The sequence below is a fragment of the Corvus cornix genome, chromosome 5, assembly GCF_000738735.6.
Source record: "Corvus cornix cornix isolate S_Up_H32 chromosome 5, ASM73873v5, whole genome shotgun sequence".
Lineage (NCBI taxonomy): Eukaryota > Metazoa > Chordata > Aves > Passeriformes > Corvidae > Corvus > Corvus cornix.
In genome coordinates, this window is record NC_046335.1 from 52,219,304 (window position 1) to 52,241,962 (window position 22,659).

A 22,659-nucleotide genomic window follows, 5' to 3' on the forward strand; every position below is an offset into this window, starting at 1 on the left:
AAATGAATGGATACCTACCCAGTAGAATGTCAAACTGAATTGCAAGGATCATCAGATACACATGACAACCCTGTTAATCCTACAATTTATATTCTACAACTTAAATTGATAAATAATGCTTTTTGGAAGGCTTGTTTCTCCTAGCCCTAACCCAGGCCTGAAGATCCTTTGCTGAACTGTGCTGTTGTCTAACTCTGCTAAGACAGGAGACTGAACCTGCAGAACAGCAGGTGCAAGCAGAATTGTACCTCTTCTGGAAAGCAGCTTCAAAACTATCTCAAAAACTCATTGTGATAAAATATTGTGGTTCTTAGATGAGTTACCCCTTTTCCAATAAAGGGTATCACTTACACCCATTTTAAAATTACTGTTTGTCTTCTGCACATTGCCAGTGCTATGCTGAACAAACTGAGGACAGCTTTATTTCACAAATTCTCATTAAAAACTAGATTTACTTCCTCTGAGATTATTGTCAGGACTCAAAGATAAGCACTGCTAATCAGAGCTTGAGTTTCCACATCCCCCCACACCTTTCTGGGAGAAACAACACGCCTCAGCAGAGCTGTTTGATCTTTCAGAAGCAGGTGTCTCCTGAGAGGAAAGGACAGAATATGAAGGCTCCTCTTCTCCTCTTCCTGCCCCACTATAATTCAGGTCAGTATAATTGTGCTGACAAACTTTCAATAACTGAACCAACAGCAAGCAGTAGATACTGAAGGGATAGTGTGCATCTGAGATGATGTTTAGCAGTTCCTTGCAGACCTCATCACTAAATATCAAGGGAAGGTGTGTATCATGCACAGGCACAGACAGGTGAATTCATTAAAAAATGCTGTAATTTGAATGCTTAGCAACAACTATGCCTAAAATCTTCTAAGCAATGAGCAGAATGAGTTCCACCATGTCTAAAACTCAAAATAAATCATGTGGTTAAAACAAGCCAAGCTCCAGAGATTGCTGGGGAATTGTTGCCATACACTCTCCCTATCATTAACTCAGGAAGGATATAAAGGACTGCCTGTGATAAAACAGTTTTCTCAGCATTAATCCTCCACAGCTTTTAATAGTAACTTAGGATAATATTCCTGAGCACTGAATTAAATAAAATCATCTACACTGCATAAAACTGACACAACTGCTAAAGTAATGAACTTTAGAAAGAGAAAACCTCTGCAGGTACGTTTTACAGGAAGAAAAGACTGTGAGGGATCAGCTATGGTCCCACTACCCGACAGTAACAAAATTATGGTCCATTAACAATCACAATTAAGGGCATCTGTGCCAACATGGACTAGACAACCTTTAGCACACCTAACCTAGAGCCTTTTTGGGGGATCGAGGAATGAAGATCGTAGAACTCCAAAACTGAAGGCATGCAAAGGTATTGTACCAGTGCATCCTATCAGAGCAGACCAGCAGGAAAAACACTTGTCTTGCAGGCAACTCCTAGCTTTTCTTATGTCAAAAGCATTGCATTAGCGGGCGAACTTAAAATACTGTTACTACAAAAATACAGCCCATTTATTTAGTTATTTATTTATTTGGAGAACCGAGCAGATTTTCCTTGACTTTTACCTATTCTGGGACTTTCTGTGAAAGCGCGACTCTTTCTTCTGCCTTCTGGTCACCGGGGGTGCAGGAGTGGACGGGAGGGGAGGAGGAGCAGCAGGTGTGGGAGATGGAGGTAGGCCATTGCTTGGTTTGCTTTTGTGGGATTTGTCTGCCTCGTACTCAAAGGTGCGTTTGGGCTTGGGGACGGGATTCACGGCGCTGTTAGCTGGGCTTTCCAGGAGCACTTTGGGGCCAGCTGAGTTTGCAGTAACCCCCTGTTTTGTTTTACTGCTTTTCTCAGCCTCAGGAGGTGTTTCTGGTTCACTCCCCAAAATAACACTCCCTCCTTTGCTATCGCTCAGGGTTTCACTCAGTCCCTCCACAGTACTCAGAGTCCCAGACTTTTTCCTCCCTTTGTCAACACTGTAGCAGCTACTTGGTAACTGGGGGAGGCCTCTGCCCGACTGCTCCTTCAGTGCTTGCTCGATCTTCTGGATTCTGTTGAGCACGGCAGAGGACTCTTTCCTCACATGGCTCTTAAGGAAAGTGGCAGAAGAAGGTTCGCTCCTGCCTGGTCTCTTTTCAAACCGATGGCAGGAATCCCTGTCCAGCAGTTCCTCCTCCTCGGTTTCTGGGTAAGAGCACTCGGAAAATGTTCGGCTCATTCTTCTGAGCCCTTTGAAATCAAATGTCTTGTCGCTGCAGGGAGAGGTCAGCACACTGGGGCAGCTCTCACTGCCTGACCTCTCCCCAGCATCCCTCTTGTCCACACACACACTCGTCCTGGGGGACAGCTCCCGGCGGCATTCCCATTCTGTGATCTTCTGCCTGATGTCCAGCGCCTGCGAGCGGACACTCACCCTGCTGATGGAGAGGGTCCTCAGTTTGGTGGCAGTGCCCAAGGACAGAGTGCTCCTGGTGAGCGGATGGCTCCCTATTGCTTCCCCATCTTGAGCCTCATTTGGAGTCTCCTTTTGGTCAGCCTTGAACACGGACAGCCTTTTATCCAAAGCACCCACACTGATGGCTTTGAGGGGGTGGCTCGGGGAGTCGGTGTCCGATGGGCTCGTGGAGGTGCTCCGCAGCGTAGAGGTGCGGCTTTTCCAGTCCTTGAGGCACAGTCTGGAGCTGGAGACTTTGGAGAGCCCAGTAGAACGGGAAGAGTCCTCGCTGTCGCTGAGAGGGTAGGCAGGGCTTCTTCGCGGGGACAACAGGGGCGGCGGAGTGGCTGACTGGCACCTGGAAACAGAAAGAAATAAAAAAATCAAGGCCTTGGGGAAACTGGAGTTATTTGCCAAATTTCTTCTGGCTGAAAGTCTCCACACTGCAAGACCAAAGCATCGTTAAGACACCAGTGACCACTCAGCCACAGAGTCGGGGGTGGGAGGTGGCAGCATTTAACTGGTGTCAGTGATGGGCCATGAGCAGGACACTTGGCACATCCAAAACAAGGTTTCTCGCCTCTGTTTCACCCTGAACTTAAAACCAGCTGACATTCTCATAGCAAACCACTGCCTTGAAAGCATCTACTACCTGCAGATGAGTAGACCTGGTTCATCTTCAGTCTGATGCTGTGGCCAACAGATTCAATTCCCCTTATCAAACAGAAGTAGTTTCTTACCAAAAGAATATTACACACTGAGAAAACGCATTTATCTGCCCACACTGTGTGTTGGAGAATATAAACTACATAGAAAGATCTCAGTGTTACCCTGGAAAAAACCCTTGGAACAAATTCTTGCCATGGTTTGCAAAATCAGCTATTGTTACTGGGGTTTTGTACGTTGTTGCAAGGACTTTTAAGAACAAAAGACACAAGGAAACTAAATAACACATTAATCATTCGCCTCATCAGTGATGAGCCAGCAGTAAGGAAATTAAGCCAAAACCATGTCAAAAAAGGGGGTTTGCCGCCCTGCCAAAATCCATACATACAAATCATAGCAGAAATAATCACAACTCCTTTAACATTAACCCCCTTCTGTTCCAAACAGTACAGGAAAAAGAGGAAAGACCCCTAAGCAATGCCTCGCATATGCAATTAAGTTTGTGCTGTGCGAACAACAAGGCTGTGGACAACAAGCTGGATTTTATCATCTGTCCTGTACACAGACAAGATCCAAATGAAAGACCTGCTTGACCAAAAGAAATCAAGGGAGCAAATGTCTGCACTGTAGCAAAGGGAGAAGAGATTCAGAAGATCTCTGCTGCTATATTGTTTTGTTTCCAACAGCCAGCCAATACCTACAGTAGAGATGCCAACTTCTGTGCAGTAATCCAAAAACTCCAGAGCACTGGCGTGATTTCTGAAAAATTTACTGTGACGTAGGAAATATTTTCTTTTCCTTCAAATGCAACCCCAAACCAAATTATCAGATTTCATCCCAGTTTCCTACAGTGGATACTTCACAATCAAAGCTTGAAAATATCACAAAAGGGAAAAGTTCTGGTCAGAAAAATACAATAATCAAATTATCACAAAAGGGAACCTTTTTTCAGAGGTCTGAGACAAGCAAGTCTATTTGTCACAGAAGTTACACCACTTGGTGACTTTTATTTCTTTATTGTTTTGAAAGATAAACATGCCTGTAGAAAAAGAGATGCCATGTCAAAGATGATGGCAAATACTCCTTAAACAACTGCCTAAAGCAGTTATTTCAGGAGAGAAAGGATGCATGCCAGAATATGCTCTTTGCATCCCAGAAGTTGAATTTCCTGCCATTCTATACAGCTGCAGACAGGTGTCTTAAGAGATCTCAGAAGATCAAAAGCAGGTGACAGATGATGAGTGCTTTTGGCTGGCTGTTGCAGCGCAGAGTTTGTAGTGGATTACCTGGAATTACCTTGGCCAACATACCCTTATAGTGTCTGAAAATGAAACCTGAATCAGCCTCCTCAGGCTTGGTGGGGCACCCTGATTCTTCATTCTTTTTGCCTGTCTCATCTCAATCTCTTCAGGTTAATACCTCAAAGCCAAATTTTTATATTATTCTTAACCCTGCCTCAGCTCAGATTTGTGATCACATTCTGCTAATTCTTTCATGTCATGCCGACATGAAAGCTCTGTCCCAGAGCTGCAGTGACATTTCTCTCAAGGAAACAGGCATCACCCAGTGGAAGTGTATTTTACATCTAAAGACTACAGCCTCAGAAGCTGCATGTTGGCTAAATCCACTGTCAGGATTCAGCTACAGGATAGGGAAAGAAGAGACCCTGTGGAACACTTTAGCATGTTACGACTTACTTATTAGAGTCTAATCTGTATTGACAAGAGCAAGAATAAAATACAAAATGACTGGAGTAAGGTCAGTAGAATGGGACAGCAGAGGTGAAGGATATGCTGACAATCTGAGAATCATAGACACCTCTCTCTGCCTTTGACACACTGCACAGAAAATACCATAGGCATAGACCTTTATGTCCTTATACTCTAAGAAATATCTTTTCAGCTGTTTCCACTGTCAGAAAAAGGTTTGGTGATTCATCAGGAAAGGAGGAAAAGGGGAAAATTATGGTTGGCATAACCAGAAGAAGTTGCAAAACATTTTTTCTTAAGAGGTATGAGCCATTCTTTTAAATTCCAGGTCCCCAGTAAGGTAATTGCAATTAAGGCTTAGTATTGAAACCCCCAAATTCAGTTACAAAATTCCCACTCACTTCCACTGCACAAGACTGGGGCTGCAGAGCCACAGGCCTTCTGTAGGGGTTTACTCTCAAGGACTTGGGTTGCATCAGTGAAGAAAGAGATTCTGTTTTACACTGCATTACACTCTAAATTTAAGTAATCCAGAGAGAATCTATAGGAATAATTCAACAGCAAAGAGGAACAAAGCTGATGGTTTCAGCATGCATTCCCTAAAGGATGCTGCTAAGTAACAGAATGAGAGAAAAAAACAAGTCCAGAAGCTGATCAGTGGATAATAAATTGGATCTTGCCCAAGAAACCTACTTCCATTAGAAGAATATTCTCTTGAAGGCACAACAGTTCCCCAGACTTTAAAACCAGTATTACTGGACAGAGATAAAAATTAAGAAACTTGCAACGTTCCACAAAAAGACTGTAAAGCAAAATGCTTTTGTTGAAGTCTCCTGCATACAGAGTGATGCAGTGCAGCACCTTACAATGCATATTATTACATAAACTTTATAAATATCATGTATAAACAGCATAAATAGAGATTATGGAATCAAATTCAGCTTTCTTAACAAGTTCCCTTAACCAACACCTTCATTCTGGGCAAGGATATTTCTTTGAGGATATCAGTATTTCTCAAAAGACACTGTAGTAAGTTGCTCTGGTTCCCTAAGGGCATTCTTCCAAAATGCAGCCTTTGGTGTGCAGTTCCCAAACCCTTCGCAAGGCAGCTGTGCACTGCAATCTCAAAGGCTGCCAAGCAGCCCACGATGCCCTCTAAACAGGTCACAGACCCTGGAACCACCTTTCTGCCTGCACTCATTGCTGCTCACTGAGGAGAGCAGACAGAATCCAAGAGTTGCTTTCCAGCTCTCTAGACCATGCTTAGCTTTGCTGTTGTGATTTGTTCCTTGAGAAATCAGCAGTTACCTACGGTAGAAGGAAACTGATAATATCAGTCATGCTCTCTAGGATTTTGAACTGTAGTTACAACTGATCTTCGTGTTCTGATTCAGTCTCTTCTCTCCAGTTTTTCTTTTTCTCACCCAAATGTAGAAAAAACTTGTAACTTACAAAATCTGTAATTCTCAAGGGCTGCTCTCAAATATATAGTTTGCTCTAGTAAAGGCATCTCCTTTCACCAGGTCCAGTGAGCACATGTGGATACAAGTGGAGCTATATCTCAGCTGCACCAAGTAGAGAACAGAAGCACTTCTTTGAGATAATTTGCAACCTACTCATCACAAGGCAAAAGATAAAAAACTGAATTCCTGCCCTTTAGCAAGACTGACTTACACTAAAAATCTATGGGGATGGAGAAGGGCTGGTTCTCCATGCCAAAAGTACCTGAGTTCTTGCCCTCTATCTGACCAAAAAGTCAAAAGGTCTCTAATTTTGGACAAGACACCAATATTCTTCCTGCAAAATGTGGGTGCTAACATTTGTCCATTTGTAGAAGAGGAAGAATTATTAAAACCAGGGGGCCTGACCTTTTGATCCAGTAGAGCAGAAGCACAAGCTTCTTCCTACTTCCAATGCCAAACATCAACTCCAGAAAAGAGAAGAAATGGATGTAGGAAATTCCCACAATTTCATGAGTAGCTTTCAACAACAGGAGGCAGCTAGAAAGAAGAGCAGCTCAAGAGCTGGTTCTGTGTCTTTTGGAAATCAGAGTGTAGGTGGATAATCAGAATGTGCATTTATTGAGGCATTTGCATCCAAGATCCACACACTTTATGCACTTTATATACACTAAAAAAAGTCTTAGGTTGCATTTCAGGCATTAACAGTGACTGGAGGGTGGTTAAGTGACTTGCCTTGAAAGAGTTACAGGACTCCCAACTCTCACTGCCCCCCCTCTGACCTCTAAGCAGCTCAGACTCTGCAGCACTGTTTTAGCTTTCCTGAAGTATCAGGAGTGACCACACAGACCATCCTGTCCTGGGGAAAGGCGAGCTGGAAGAAGCCACTCAGCAATTTTTCAGTTTTGCAAACTCCATCTGCTCTCTTAAACCAACACATACAGAATAGTAGGACAGATTTTGGCACTCTGATCCAGGGAATTTCCCACTTCAACATGCTCATGCATGGGAGCCCATTTACTGGTGAAAGAACAAGGAACATGCTGACAAAAAGGTACTGGGTTTTCCAGGCTCCTGTTGATGAGATGCCATCATTTCCCAATGACACTGATGTTGGGTGAGCTCATGCAAAGACTCCCAGCACCAGTTTTACTCCTCAGGACTTTCTCCTCACTTTTGTTAGGAAAAATTTTGCTTTCTTAGTGTTTTATTTAGGTTTTTTTCTAATCCCTGGTTCTTCTTAGGGCATTGTGCAATTTCATCAGGACAACCTAACCTGTTTCAGGGTAACAATAACATCAGAATCAGCTGTGACCAGATTGTGAGTTTGGGAATGAGTAGATTTGCCTGGACACAACACTAGAGACTTCTTGTTGCTCTAGCTGATATTTAAGGAGATCTGAAACAAAAGCAAAAGAAATTTCTCCTTGCAAGGGCAGAAAAACCTCATGTTTAATAGACACACTAAAGCTGCCCTGATAGGTTAATGAGGATGTAACTTTGAAATTCTCTGGAAATTTGTAAGCTAGAATGCTAAGAAATGTTCAGCTACCAACTGCCAGCCACTCTGAGTGCAAATACTGGAATCCATCCTTCCCAGAGCAAGGCAAAGTGAGAGGGAATCACACCCTATTCACCTGCTAACTGGAACCACTCACTACACTGTGCACATTTTGATGTACGGCTGCTGAGAACAGATGTAATGGCTCACTATGGTATTCATTCATATCAAACTTCCACTTGATTTGACGAAGCAGGCAGAGGAGAGAAAATATGTATAGACCAACAGAAGCTCAAATTAGAAGCGGTGTTTATGTCCCATTCCTTCTGTGACAGAACCAGCACTTTTGCAGAGGTTCGGTACCCACAGCTCCTTGTAATGAGCAGTTCCACACCCTCCAAGGGCAGTGCTGCCAGGAAATCACCCAGCAAACAAACAGAGCAAACAAACAGAGCACATAAACTCTCCTGCCTTTGTCAGACATTCTTGGGAAAGCTCCCAGTATAAATCAATACTTTTGCACAAACAAAAACTGAACACACCACTGCAGTACAGCAATCTCCCAGGCCTCTTCAGGTGCAAAAAGGCAGAGTAATTCAAAGCAGACCAAAAGCCTTTAAGGGCTTTGATTGAAAGCGATGATGAGGGACACTTCTCCAAAATTTCCCCCTTCCTCTCTCTATACAAGAGCTAGTAATGAACTTCCTCTACGCTTTCCTCCAAAGGACTGTGAGGAGTCCACTTTGAGCTGTCAAACACTAGCAGTCAGTGGTGTGGTTGCACTTTGAGATGAGTTATGGAACAAGTCATTTCACAGAGCAGCATGGATTCAGCATTATTTTCTTGTGACAATGTGCCATTTCCTTTCCTTTCCTTTCCTCACCCCTAGCTGCATCCTCACCAGAGGAGACAGACAGACAGAGGCAGTGACAGTGACAGCTGCAAAGACTCAGCAAGGCATTGCAGTAAGCAGGGGACAAATGCAGGGAGTCAGGCTGGTCTGATTGGGTCACCAGGTGCTCAGCACGAGGGTAAAAAGTAGAACCATCACCACAATAGGTGATCTGAAATGGCTTTGCTGCTTAGTTGAGGTGGATCCCATGTACTGATGATCCTTCGAGTTCTTTTTCTTTTCAATTATAAATGAGCATCTAGGCCTGGACAACTGCCTTGTATACTGCATCAAAGAATACAAATTGAATCTTTCAGTGTATTAATTGTTCCTGGAGGAGAAAAGGACTTTAAAAATGATCTTTTTACTCCTTGTAACTAGGGATTATGGGAACATTAAGGCCAAAGGGACCTCCTGCACTACTGAATTTAAATCCACTTCCATTTGGCCGTAAACCTTTCTGTTACAATATATATTCTGCATTCTCACAGCACTCAGAATTTTCATTTTCTACATAACTCAAGTAGATAATTACAGATTATATTTAATTACCTTAAATCTAAGTAAGGGCTTATGGTGAATAAAGGAGGTGAACTTTTCACACTCAATGCTGGGTACACACTAGTAAGGTGGTTTCTGAGGTGATTCAGCTTGGTGATGGGGCAAGTGGTGCAACTTGTCATGTCTTGCCTCTCTCTTGGAAAGTGATGTAAGTGGTAGCAGAACAAACCCTCTTGCACCAGACTCTATGATTTTTGAGCTCTCACCAGGAGTATGGCTAAAAATCCCCAAAACTCTGCATTCCAAGTAACATCCCCCTGTTTTTGTTGACTTTGGGATTGTGACAAAAACAAGACAAAAACTTGGACTTTCTTAACTTTACAGTTAGTCTGCATTTATAGGATTGTTTGAAATAGGCTCACTCTCATGAACATGTGCTGGGATGGAAAAGTCCCAGCATTTAGAGAGAATGAGGCAATAAAATCAAAGTGGACAACAAATCACAAAATGTTTGAAGATAGAACAAAAATAGAAACACCAAGTATTTCCTATTTTTACTTCTGAATTTCTTTTCCCCAAGGAATTTTGATACTTTCCATTTAAATAAAAACCGAAACCATATCAGAACTAGCTACAAAATGATAGGACAGCGAAATTAAAATAAAGCTCTGTGTGCAGTTTTGAAAAGCTCCGGTGTCTGTGTTCCCAAGAAGTACTGAGTCAATGATAACAATTGTGGTGTGCATTTGCAGGGGTGCTGTGCTGAATTCCTGTGTTTAACACCCCCCAGGGCTCTGGGCCTTTGCATTTGGTTCATGAAGAGAAGTACACACAATCACAGCTGACTGCAGGTGAGCTGTGTTTTTATGGCTCGGAAGCAAAAAGGTCTGATTTACACCAGGGAAATGCAGGAGTCATTCTGCCAAAGTAAATTACGTGAAGTGGTAACTGTGTTCTACCACTGTACAGAAAAAGGGCAAAGAAATCAAAGTTGATGAGTCAGATGCTAAATGCTTGAATTAGACAGGATCCGTAAAGCCAAGACAGCAAGACAAATCTGAGCACGAGGAATGACTGTAAAATAAAATGCCATCAATCTGCATGCACTAGGTGTCTTTGCCAAGTCAGGGGGAAGAAGATAACAGGAAATTGTGAAATTATCTACACTCAGAGGGTTAGATTCCCTGCCACTCCAGATTTATGGCAGTTTTCTGCTCTGTTACAAGGCAAGGGCAGGATGGTCTTTAAACAATTCCCCATTTAAGCCTTTTTCACCTCCTCTGTTCAGACACAAATAACTACCCAAGGCAAAGAATACCAATGAGCCTGGGCTGTACTTTCCATCACAGGGATCAGAAGCTGACTGTGAAAAAATCAAAAAGCGAGAACAGAAGTATCAGAGTGAGCCATTCTCTCTTTTCCATCAAAGTACACTGCACTGGTTTCATAGGACCGTCTCTCGTTTTCTCCTCAAAAAATATGATTCACAGTTGAAAAAGGGAAGCCTCCCTTGGAGTTAGTCTTTTCCCATAACATGTTCTGAATAATAATTTATGCAATAGATATTTCCATTGTTACAGCTCCACTATTTTTATTGTTCTGGAATTGGCTCAGTATGTTTTAGTCTCACCTGATTTCTTAAGATCTTGGGAGTTTTGCTGGAGAGGGAGTGGCAACACAGCAAGTGATGGCACTTTCTTAAACCAGGCAGAAAGCACAAACCTTCATTTGTCTATTTAAGAACTGCCAGTCCTTGAAACTTGTTCTTAAGCAGCATGTCTGAACATGCTGACTGTTCAAAATCCCAGTGCACAAAGAGGCTCTCGACTTTGCTTTTTCAAAGCACAGGTGATTTTTCAACATGCTTGCTCATCTGTCCTGGAATATCAAAGCAATAAGCTCTGTGGAACTAATTCTGACAAAGTTTTCTATGCTCACATACACACAATTTGGGAAGGGCTAAAAATTATTTTTATGAATTGTGATGCTTAGTTTTCAAGATGTCTGAGGGCATTCTGGGTTTGGCAACCTCCAAATCTGGAATTCTGGTTTGGAAAAGTTGTTGTAAAATAGGGTCATCCCTCTTCTGCCCTGACAAGCCAGAAAAGCTTACAAGGTCACTCTATACTTTACTGAAATACTCTATATCCACAGAGAAAGGAACTGAACAGGAAGTCAAAACTCCTAAATCCTGGCTGCACACTAATCCAGAATACAGACAAGCCTGCTTTCCCTGCTTCACATATAAATCAACTTTTAGGGCATGCAAAACCTCCTCAAATAGTTTCAAGTATAACTATCTAACAGGGACAGACAAAGAATAAGAATTCAGGACTCCATCCCATCTTTAACAAACTTTCTTAATCTCATCCACTCAGAAGAGCTCATTTCAGAATAAATATAAAATATTTTATTTGCCTTTCTTACCAGTATCCACATTATCCTTCCAGTCCCACCAGCTTAGCTGTGGTCCCCAATGTACTGACAATGTCCAGTGAGATCTTTCTGTAGATGTTTCTTTCATACAGTTTTGCAAATTAGTTTATGTAACACATTGAGAAAGTATCCTGGAAGAGCAGGTTATAAAACTGAAAGCCATTGTCCGTCTGTCTGCTATGGATGCTACAGGCATTCTTAATTTCTGTCATCATTTCAACTACCAATATCACAGTCCATCAGGTCTGAGGCCTGAAACATCTGGGGAAAATACAATATGTCACACAGGATAGTACTAAAGTGATTGAAAAGATCTGAGAATGCTGCTTATGGAGTTACTGCACTGCAGAGGAAATAAAATAAAAAGCAAAATAAAATTTTAAACACCAGCAGAATAGAATCTCCTGCATTATCTCTGTGAATCCAGAACAACCTCAACATCACCCTGCCTAAACACAGTCTATCAGACCCAGCCTGTCCCAGTGCTGTGTGCTTGGAGCTCATGCACTGGGAAGGTGGGTCACAAGCCATGTGGACTATCTGAGGCAGGGGAAAAGAAGAACTAATTCTGATCTCAAACTTTGCCCAAAGAGTGCTCAGGCCTCTGAGGGGCAGACTCATCTCTGACCAGCAGCTGGGTGCCATCCTGTTGTCAAGACAAGTGTAGCAACTCAGTTCAACTTGCTGCAACCTCCTCTGTAAGCAAAAAGCTGAAGCATTGGCATAAAACAGCACACTCCACACTAGGAAAACTTACATGTTCCCTGAAGGACACCTTTTGTACATGTTTCTGTAATATGGATAAAGCAGTCTGACAGCTTTTTGTTTGTTACTGCATTACTCTTAGAATGACACAGCTGGAGAAGTGTGCCCTTGATCTTCATCTTTAACTTCTTTTTAAAAGTTTTGCCCTCTCTCTTTTGTCCCTTAGAAGAGTGGATTTCCACCTGCTTCAATCACCAAAGATCTGTGTCTCAAACTTCGACTATTTTTCCAACAAAATAAATGGTACTACAGTCCTCTGTGAACTTTCCAGTCACTGAGTTATGCAACTGCACCTTGAAAGTTGTCTGTCTCTCACCCACACACTGACGTTCATTGCAACATTTGAGGATAGGCAAAAGATCTTTCCGACCAAAAGTTACACTTCTTTTTTTCTTTTCTAAGAAGTAACCCAACATTCATAACAGACTCTGGACAGGAGCAGTAGTAATATCTCTCAAATATATACAATAACTCTCTTTTATGTAAACAACTGAAAGAAAGAAATCAAACACAGGATTTTTTTTTTTTGGCACCTGGAAAAGCAGAAAGGAGAGGGAGCAGTTGATAAGTAAAAGATGACTCATGGAGGTGTGAAGCAAGAAAGAGAGAAGGAAACATGTTAATTGAGTATACAACATCTTTGGAGATTGCATCCTTTATCTGAAGGAGGAAAGATTTCAAAGTTTATACCCCCAGCCTCTCTTATCATCATTTTCTTTAGTGGCTCTGACCTTATGGAATGCAAAATAAATTGCAGCTGTGATGACAAACATGACCCTTGGTACACTTTCCAATGTGCGTAGAAGTGGCTGGATGCCAGGTGCCCACCAAAGCTGCTCTGTCACTCCCCCTCCTGAGCTGGACAGGGGACAGAAAATATAAAAAAGCTCATGGGTTGGGATAAGGACACGGAGAGATTCCTTACCAATTACCATCACGTCATTTGGGGGAAAAAAATAATTATCAGTCAAACCTGAGTAGGATCATGAGAAACAAACCCAAATCTTAGAAACACCTTTCCCCTACCCCTCCCCTTTCTTCCTGAGCTCAGCTTTACCCCTGATTTTCTCTACCTCTTTTCCCGCAGCAGCTCAGAGCGACGGGGAGCGGGGGCTGTGGTTGGTTCATCATACGGTGTTTCTGCTGCTGCTTCCTCCTCATGGAGGGGACTTCTCACACTCCTCCCCTGCTCTGGAATGGGGTCGCTCCCACTGGAGACAGTCACACTCTCCCTCTGTTCCAGAATGGGGTCGCTCCCACTGGAGACAGTCACACTCTCCCCCTGTTCCAGAATGGGGTCACTCTCACTGGAGACAGTCACACTCTCCCCCTGTTCCAGAATAGAATCACTCCCACTGGAGACAGTTACTACAGTCTTCCCTTGCTCTGGAATGGGGTCTCTCCCACTGGAGATAGTCACACTTTTCTCCTGCTCTGGAATGGGGTTGCTCCCACTGGAGAGAGTTGCACTCTTCCCCTGCTCCATCATGGGCTCTCTTCCCCTGGAGAGAGTTGCACTCTTCCCCTGCTCCAGCATAGGCTCTCTTCCACTGGAGAGAGTTGCACTCTTCCCTTGTTCCGGAATGGGATCGCTCCCACTGGAGACAGTGACACTCTTCCCCTGCTCCGGCATGGGTTCTCTCTCACGGGAGATAGTTACAGTCTTCCTTTGCTCCTGCATGTGGTGTCTCCCATGGGAGACAGTTCTCCAAAAACTTCTCCAAGATGGGTCCTTCCCATGGCTGTAGCTCTTCATTAACCGCACCAGGCGGGTCCCTTCCACAGGGTGCAGTCCTTCAGGCACAGGCTGTTCCAGTGTGGGTCCCCCCAAGATCACAGGTGCTGCCAGCAATCCCGCTCCAGCGTAGCCTTCTCTTTCCACGGGTCTACAGGTCCTGCCAGGAGCCTGCTCCAGCACAGGCTTCCCATGGGGTCACAGCCTCCTTCAGGCATCCATCTTCTCTGGCATGGGGTCCTCCACAGGCTGCAGGTGGATCTCTGCATCCCCGTGGTCTGCCATGGGCTGCAGGGGCTCAGCTGCCTCACCATGGGCTGCACCACAGGCTGCAAAGCAATCTGAGCTCCAGTGCCTGGAGCACCTCCTCCCCCTCCTTCTGCACTGACCTTGGTGCCTGCAGAGTTGTTCCTTTCACATGTTCTCACTCCTCTCCTCTCTAGCTGCAGTTGCTCCTGCACAGTAACTTTTTTCCCTTCTTAAATACGTCATCGCAGAGGCGCTGCCACCATCACTGATGGGCTTGTCCTTGACCAAGACAATGGATTTGTACAGATTAAGAAATTATATACTTCACTTGAATTTATGAGGGAATATTTTTTCATTCACTTCCTTTAAAAATCTATTAACCAGTGTTTGATTTTCTTCTGGCTTATGTCAGCACAAATCAAGTGTTGCTAAAAAGAAGTTGCTAAAGATCCAAACTGATGCAAAAGTTAGTGCAGGAAGATTTAAGGCATTGATCTGGTGCAAATGCACACTTATGAAAAACAAAGTTTCAGTTTAAATAACATTTGCACTGAAAACTACATTAGGTTACTACATCTGACTGGTTACAGTATGCTTCATTCTACTTCTAGCTAAACAAGCCAGGAAAATGAGGAAATGTGTTGGGCATACCCACAACTGAATGTCATATCAAAAAATTGGCCAGCCAAAAGTTGTTGGGGTTTTTTCTAAGTTGAACAGAGCTTTGAAAAACTCTTTGATCTATTTATTCCCCAATCTGTTGGCATATACACATAAACTGAAAAAGAAGAAAAAGGGGGAAAAGAAAGCAAAAGAAGAAAGCCAAGCTGTGACTTGCAGTGCTTCTTGCTATCATACTTATTTACCTAAGAGTCCAGACAAGGCCGAATTTAACTTGACCGAGGGCTACATCTGGCCCTAATTCAGTTTCACTGCATATTAACAAAAGAAGGATCAGCCAGTGCTGGAGCGCTGTGCACACCAATATTCCGAAACATGATCTAAAGGAAACTTTCCAAAAGATTCAGACATTGGCTTCTCTCTGCCTTTTGCTGCCCATAACTGTCAGCAGGAGCAGAGTTAGGTCAGGGAAAGGCACTCCCCATGACTTTGTTCACTGTGATCAAGGGTAACTTGAATGTGTCCATTACTCATCCAGCTGAAATGAGCCTCCCAGAGCAGATTTTAGCACCACACCTACAAGAGCTGTGGGATCTCAAGTCTAAATTTGGAATCAGGATAATATCTGGGGGATTTATATATCCTTTATAAACATTTCATTCTCACAAGACCTTGGCTTCTTATAACACTGTGGATTTAGTTTTACACTAGGTTTTATAAGGAGCTAGCCAATACATATTAACATTTCACTTCACTTTTTACTTCTTATGAGAGAATTTGTATGTAGTATAACCCTAAGGATGAAAACTTTTTGCAGCCACTGACATGCAACAGAAACGCTGCACAGTAAACTGCCAGTTTTACTTAATTTAGAGCAACTAAACTTTAACTCAGAGCAACTAAAAGCAAGAAGACATTTCTCCTGTCAGACATCCTTTCCTTCCAGGACAAAAGTAAGCTTCATGTCCCTACAGGAAGCTACATAGGTAGCACCAGGCAAAGCATCCAGAAAATGAAAATGTTATGGTACTGGTGAGGCAATATCAATGTGTGTGTATACAGCAGCAAGAAAAACCAACAGGCAAATTATAAGCTCATCAGCTCTGAAAATATTTGCTCCCCACAGACTACAGTACTGACAACAAACTCCTTACAGTAACCCGTGGGCACTCCAATAATGAATATTTGAAGCAGTAAATTGAAGTCCAGATTCTGACCCTAAGTTACATCCCTCAGAACCTCACAGAGTTTGACCCGCAATACTGATTTTTTCCTGAAAAGCACAAACCTGTGATTTATGCTCTTTATTCAATGGAAGAAAAATGCAAGCTGTCTCATAGCCCAGAAAGCACATTTCACAGAAAGCACATTTAAAAAAAGATACCACAAAAACCCAAAACCTGAAACCAGGCATCAAAACCAACGCAGCCCACAAAAGTGTGCCAGCAGCACCTCATTTAATGCCGTGTTTTCATCTCAGCAGTTAGAAAAGTACAGTCATTGTAAGGCATATTCAGCCTAAGTATAAACAACTGTAGTCTCTCTCTAATGGACCAACACTTTCTATACAATAAAAACAAATTCAGCTTAGCATGGGTATGAATACTGCTATGAAAACTTAAAAATCATCTTTAAGAATTAAAGTGGAAAAAATGTTATTGCATCAAATAGACAAGAAGCAGGCATTTAGCCTTAGAGAGACAAGGTTCTGTCTGAGAGCAAGAGAGGTGGAGGAAAGAAGGGTAGAGAAGGGCTGTAAAAATGAGTTTTAGTCCCACGAAGTCACTTGTCCTATACCAGAACTACAAACTCTGGAAATTAAAGCTACTCCTATAGCTACCTTCAGTAAGCAGAAGGCTGGTGTTGAGTTCCTGTCAGTAGACAATTCATCTCCCACAAAACTGGTTCCGGGAAAGGGCACTAAGGAATTCAGTGCACTTCATGCACTTCACTTCTGCTGTATTTAGTTTCCTCCTCTCATGCCTCTGACGGGCCACTGCGATCGCTTCAGCCTACCCAGACTTACTCAGAAGCTCTTCCCTCCTGGAACGATGCAGAATGGAGATGTAGGAATTCGCAGTTCCATGTGTCTTGCCATAGCCTCTGTGTTCCCTGAACGCTGCCTGCTTCACTTGTCAAGCAGCAAATGACACACTGAGAGCGTTTGTCAAACCTCTGCCCCTTTGTGTGCTTAAGGGGAGGAAACTGCCATTAATGTTTAACAAAACAGGAGCAAAGCCTTTCTCTGAAATCTCACGTGTTGGCTTTGAAGGGACCGGTGTGTGAGAAATACGGCAAGATAGAAGTTTGCTCCCGGAAACCCACAAAAAAATTGAGTTTTGGTTTTAAAGTTACAGGAAGCAACAGTTTACAATTCATTCCTAAAACTCTGAACTGAGGCAATCCGGCTGCCTGATGCGAAAGAAATCATAGAAGCTGTGTCAGGGACCAAACCACACGCACACAGACACAGCAAGCCTGCCAGGCTCAGCCCCTATCTTGAAGCGCACACGGGTGACAGTACTGTTTGACAGGAAAGGGAGAGGTTAAAAATCCACATTCAAACGCTTTCAGGTCTCTGCCAGCAAATGGCCATAGGCTGTCTGCCCTCCCCCGTTTGCCTGTGTTGACATAAAGTGGCTTCCCAGCTCAGCAGCAAACCAAGGGGACAGAGGTCTCGTGTGAGAGCAGTCTCATTACTGGGCATTTGTTCGGTTGTCCGGACTGACCCGGCCTCTTTTGGCCCCAGCTGCCTCCCGGGGTGAGCTGCACAATGAAAAGGTGAGTGAGCCAGAGACATCCACGCGGTGATTAACCAACCTACCCACACCTAAGCGTCACCAGCACTGCTCCATCCCACACACAGGAGTTCCCTCACCAGCAGCCCACCTGCCTGCCAGCACTAGCTGTACAAAGGACCTTCTGAGCTTTTTGCTAGCAGAATTTGAAACACAAACCATTTCTGTGCTACTGCCACTGCAATGAATTCTGTTTTCACATCTCAAATAGTTATGTTGTTACCTGGAAAAAGCTTACTTTTGGGAAATTGTGATGCACAATGGGCTTATCCCAGGAATCCAAAATGAAAAATAGCATTTCCATCTATTAGCTGCTGTTAATTGTTAGTCAAAGGTGTAGTTGCTGTACAGCCACAGTATTGTGGTTGACCTATACTGAAGAAGTCACCTTGCTTTACAGACCTAACATTTTCTTTCTGTAGATAAGGAGAGAAGAAAACAAATTAATACTTTTCATTTACTTCAGCAATTTTCTACAGCTCCCTCACAGTAAAATACTAACACATGTTGGCATTAAAGCTCGTCATTAATATGATAATCATAAAATATTTCCTTTATAAAAATAGTGCTTTAACAAAGAGCTTCAGGAGCAACATATGGACACTCTGGGCAAAATTTCCTTATCTGGTTAATAACAAACAGGATATTTAGGCTCTCAAAAAAAGCAGTCAGGCTGTCATGAGAACTGGCATTCCCACTGACTACAATAGAATTTTATGGATTGACTCAATAAATCAAATTTTTTTAAGTGCTATTTAGTTATTAGGAACATCATATCTGTTATAGTTGTTATATTTGGTCGTGCTTTCAGCACTGAAGCCCATCCTACCAGATGCCTGCACATTGTTGCCTGTTGCTCAACAGCTCCAGGGTTCCCTGGTGCCAAGGGAATGTGACACATTCCCTGGTGGCACACTGCCAGCTCTATATACAGGACCTGGCCAGAATGGAAATAACCTCAGAGTGCATGATGGGAATTGTGACAAAAGCTTTGAAAAAGTCTCCCAGGAACTGTGGGCATTTTGCATGTTTATATTGTAATAATATGGATGCTACCTGTGTATTTCCATTAGCTTCTATCTTGCTGCTTGCAGAAAAATTCTTGCAGTTTATTTTACTTTTAAAGGTCATTTGCTGTCAGTGTTCATTCCTCAAGTGTGAATGCAAGGGTGATGCTCAGTGCGGAGACTGAATCAAGCACTGAGCTAATTCCCAGTTTCATCATGCAACATTGCCTGGTGAATAGTGACTATGTTATTGAAGTCTGTGAGGATGCTATGTCTGTTCACTTCTTGCTTTGTTTTCCCAGACAAATGGCATTTTTTTCCAATCAGGGAAGAAACATGTATTATCTAGCTTAATATGCTCAGATCTTCCTTTCAAATTCACTCTTTACAAATTCTGCTATGTCTTCTCTTAATATTCTGTTCTGCCCAAGTGGAAAATATCTTTTTAGGGTAACCAAACAGTGCAGGAAACTGGTAAGACAACACAGACCCTTTCGTTTCTAAGCCACTGATTCAAATCCAGACTGATTAGGGCACAGAACAGAAATTGTTCTCCCATACTGATGGCTTTTCAACAGCTCAAGTGTAAAGAGATGAGTGTCTTAGACAGCTCCTAATGAACAGATACTCACAGAACATGGAATATCATTAGCAATGCTCATGATTTGCATCTTTGTTGGTCTTTTCAGCGAGATCATCAGCATCTCCCCAGTCCAGAAGGCAATAGAGTTTCATTCCAGAAAAACTGAAATATTGGCATTAAGATGTAAAAATGTTATGCACATGACTACTATGCCATATTCTCTGAGGACTTCAGTCTTGCTTCTTATCACCACCCAAAAAACAAATTCAAATAAGACTTGTGCTCTGGTGCTCTGATACTGCACCAGTGGGGACTCCTGTGAGTGTTTTAACATGTGTCTTGCTCATTGCTTCTATTCACTACATTTCAGTGCAGTAAAAGCACTAGAAAGTCATCAGAAACATTTCCAAAATCGAGCTCTTGTAATAATTTTCTGCGAAAATATCTGTGTTTAGTTCAGGTCTCAGTACCCCTGAGTACACTAATGTAAATATAGTGATTAAATAAATAAAGATTGCAGTGTTAGTCTAAGTAGTCTTCTTACTGCAATAGTTGCATTAAAATGCCTCTTTTAGTCTAACCTCTCATCTACAACTCTGGTTTTTAAAGACTTGTTAGTTTCTCTTTTTAATTTCTTTACTTTTTAAATTTCCAGTTGTTTTGGCAAATACAAACCTTAATAGAAGGGAAAAGGTAATTTTAATGATAAGATATAATTTGCTACATATGAAAGCATCAAGCATTTGAAGTGTCATGAGAATTAAATTACAGTGGGAAGGAATTCACTACATTCCTGTAGCCTCTAAGTAATAATAAAGTCAACTTGGTCTGAAGCTTTATGAAGCAAGATTCAATCAAAATTTTAGGATTTGTTGGAGTTTTTTTTCTTAGGAACCTATACAAATGGGAGGGATATTTTAATAAAGCTTCCACCTAATAAAAAGTGATTTGTTGACTGACAAGTGCATTCTTCCTGAATTCTTCCTAAAGTGAAACAAACCAGCCAGCAATAGAAATGGAATAGCAAAATTCCTTGCCCCCCACTGTCAGCTGTTTGAGGATGCCCAAAGGATGTATCCAGAAGCAGGTCCATTTCTTCAGTTCTCTCTCGATCTAACTAGAAGCTGTCTCCTCATCTTACAAACCATTCCTCTCATGTCTGTAGACCGCTGTGCTGATCAGAATGTTTCTGCAGCCCTGCCAAAGCGATCTGCAGAGGTTTCAGCACGGCCTCAGCTCCGCCAGGCCGGGGTCAGTGCCGAGCAGTGCGAGGGAGGGGAACATTGTGCCTCGGACCATCGGAAGTCAGCCCAGCACCAGTGCTGCTTACCCAGATAAAGGGCAGCAGTACAGTCAAAGCCTGTATTCAAACCCTTCCCAGCTTCAGGGTCATCTGAACCAGCACTTTGACTCATTCCCACTGCAAATGTTTCTGTTCCCGATGGCAGTAGGTGCCCTCCCACCTCCCCTGGCCCAGTTCAGAGCTGAGCTGCCAGAGCTTCGTGTCCCAAATGCACCTCCAGCCTTACAGGGTAAAGAACAGCTTTTATTCCCTTCTGAACCAAATGGAGCTCTGAGCTGCTGAAAATCTGTCAGCTGCACGGTTCAGGCTGTTTCTGCTTGTAAGGGAAAGGGCACAATATTTGCTAATAGATTTCATGTCAGTTATATTCAGTTTTCACTGTTATTTGGCTGAAGTTTATTCGTACTGTTTTCTAAATCTCAGTGGTTTAAACAAAAAAAAAAAGCTGTCTCATCATAGCTCAAATAACTTGGCATATTGCTTTGTCTTAGAATTTTATTGAATCACTATTCCTCCTATTCTCAAGCTCACTGTCAAAATATTAAAACTTGATTCTCTTCTAAAGTAACAAACATTTTCTACAGGGGGTTTTTGTTGGATTTTTTTCTCACAAATTCATAAAGAGCTCATAAATATTCTCACTAGTACTTCTGAGCAGTAGGCAAATACTTTTGGCAGGAAAATACATCTCAGCAGTTCAGTGTAGAGTGCCTCGTTGCCTTGAGCCATGCCCAGCTGCCAGGAGATCTCCCACAGCAGAGGGGAGGGATCCCAGCCTGGGCAGTGGGGAAAGGCTGAGACATGCCAAGAGCACGTGAGCTCAACTCACACCACTGGCCTCTTGCTGCTCTAACAAAGTCCCTGATGGCTGCTGTGGCTGGCAAAACTGGGAGATATTTCAGCCCAGGCTACCCCACAACTGATGGGGCAATAGAAGCTTTTATTTTAAAATAAAAATGAAATTAACCCTTTGCTTCCTGCTTTAGGCATACATAACTCACTCTCCTTTCCAAGCTAGTCTCATTCCTTCCTCATCAGAGCCCTCAAAAAAAAAAAAACTTGCTTGCCCAAATATGCACAAAACAGCAACCACTAACCTACCAAACCATGCACAAATGTCCCAAAAGTTTTGAACAACCAGCAACCACTTCTAGACCTGCTGCCTTTCCCTGTTCCTGTGTACTAAGGGTAAGCCCAGGCAGAGAGTGCCTTTCACCTGTAGTTCAAATGCAACCATCCACAAGGGAAACAAGCAGCTTTTCTATCACTCACAGCAATGCTGTCCACATACTAAGCAAAGAAAGAGTAAGAGAAGAGAAAATACTTTATCATAAATGTGCTAAGGCAATGGCAATCACAAAAAATTAGTGGGAAAATTGCATGCATTAGAATTTCAAATAAGATCAAAATCTCATTGCTTTAGAACACAGAGAGCTGAAGATACATCTTTGGATTTGCAAGTTATTGCATTCTTTCCATGCTCTCCATTCAGAAAACTCAGGACATGTGATAAATCTCATAATCTTTAAATTTATATTCACATGACATACATAAATGCAATTAATTACATTTTGTTTATCTTACTGTTAATAATTTTCTTATAGTAGGACCAGGGCTCCACTGTGGTGGATGCCGAGTTATGTCCCTCCCAAGGCTCTGTAACCGATGGTGAGGGAGTTCTTCAGTGTTGTCCTGCCTTATCTGCCCCTGGAGTCATCCACCCTGGATGTGAACACAGCTCTTCTGCATTAGTCACAAGATAATTCATTGTCACTGCAGGCAGACTGGATCACATCTGGATGAATGACCCGACAATAAATTTGGGCAGTGCCTACAGTTCAACACAGAGCTGAGGAGCTCTCGTTTCGTTTGTGGCTTTTTCTTGTACTAGGAGTAGCAGAAGGATTGAATGAATAAGAATTAATTTAAAGTCATATTGTTACATATCTGGTAACACAAGCAAAAGGCACTACATTTGCATCCATGAAGGGATGTCTCTAA

The 22,659-nt window shown here is 42.6% G+C and overlaps 1 protein-coding gene across 6 annotated transcripts in view; it reads right to left on the reverse strand.

Annotated features, from left to right (window-relative positions):
- DENND2B (DENN domain containing 2B) overlaps positions 1-22,659 on the reverse strand; it is a 153,508-nt gene that overhangs the window by 58,295 nt on the left and 72,554 nt on the right. For 5 of the 6 annotated variants that reach the window (XM_039553312.1, XM_039553315.1, XM_039553313.1 and 2 more), the window contains one exon: positions 1,576-2,790. In XM_039553312.1, the coding sequence (XP_039409246.1) occupies positions 1,576-2,790 (1,215 nt within the window). Of the gene's footprint in view, positions 1-1,575; positions 2,791-16,993; positions 17,066-22,659 lie in introns of those variants that run through there. The other variant, XM_039553317.1, reaches the window with a different exon arrangement.